The following is a 1,079-nucleotide window of genomic DNA, read 5'->3' on the forward strand; positions in this document are numbered from 1 at the left end:
AAGAAGAAGAAGAAGAAGTGCAAGGGGGTTTCTGTTCCATTTGTTTCAGCTTCCTCGGCCTCGATCCCTTACCCTCCGATCAATTTGGAGTATCTACGGAGAGAATTCTCCGGCCATGGAGCCACTTTCGAAGATATCGGTACTACCGTTAATCGTAACATTTATGTTTGCTAATCTGAGGGATTGTGATTTGGATGGTTATACGAGGGGATGAGTTCATGACAGGTGAGACGTGCATTGCCAAGTTGAAGCTGGAGAACAGGAGCTCAGCCACTGTGGTGCTGTCACGTGGCATGGTAACCTCGTACAAGGTCCCAGTGTGGCATGGAGGAAAGATGGAGCTTCTTCACACCTGGGTCTCGGAGGAGGAAGACGATGAAGTGGTCATACAAGGAGGAGTTTCATCGGCCATATTTCCCGATGATCAAGATCTCGACGAAATCAGTTCTTGGTCGATGCCCAGTGGCTGGATTCTTCAGGGCATAGCAGGAGATTCCCAGGACTATGTTCAGGTTACAAGTCATTGGTATCTGATTTCGTATAATCTGATGATATCGAATGCATACCGTAAAGTCATGTCTGATGAATAGAAACCCGAAAAAAATGCAGGTAGAGTTGGCAAGAAGGGACGTAGACAACATGCTGGAGATGAAGCAAGTTATTACTCTTGGACAAGAAACACTAAGCTGTGAACTCACAGTCACGAACAAAAACTTGTCGCCGGTCCAAATAAAGTGTTCACTTCTAAGCCATTTGACAGTTAGTACACCAGAAGCCACATATGCAGTTGGTCTACATGGATCAAATTACGTCGAGAAAACACCGTTTCTCCCGTGCCCCGAGACGATTATAGAAGAAGATGAAGGAGAAAAACCCGGGTTCGGAGGGAACAAGGAAGAGATTGAGTACGAAGAGCAGAGCAATTACAAGCAGTTGAATGAAGAGATGAGCAGGATATACACATGTGCACCTCAAAGCTTCACTGTCATTGACAGAGTAAGTGATTGTTCAACCCCCACACAAAACTTATATACATCAGCCAATAATCGGATATCTGGTTCTGATACCCGAGTACGTGT

The 1,079-nt window shown here is 45.4% G+C and overlaps 1 protein-coding gene across 1 annotated transcript; it reads left to right on the plus strand.

Moving 5' to 3' along the window:
• Positions 1–3: 3 nt before the first annotated feature.
• LOC104816712 (protein NDH-DEPENDENT CYCLIC ELECTRON FLOW 5-like) lies at positions 4–1,074 on the plus strand (the record flags this gene model as incomplete). Its single annotated transcript, XM_010545640.1, has 3 exons — positions 4–139; positions 226–512; positions 610–1,074. Coding segments are annotated over 3 exons (888 nt in total), but the record flags the coding sequence as incomplete, so codon positions are not given.
• Positions 1,075–1,079: the final 5 nt, after the last annotated feature.

The sequence above is a fragment of the Tarenaya hassleriana genome, unplaced genomic scaffold (genome assembly GCF_000463585.1).
Source record: "Tarenaya hassleriana unplaced genomic scaffold, ASM46358v1 Cleome2528, whole genome shotgun sequence".
Classification (NCBI taxonomy): Eukaryota; Viridiplantae; Streptophyta; class Magnoliopsida; order Brassicales; family Cleomaceae; genus Tarenaya; species Tarenaya hassleriana.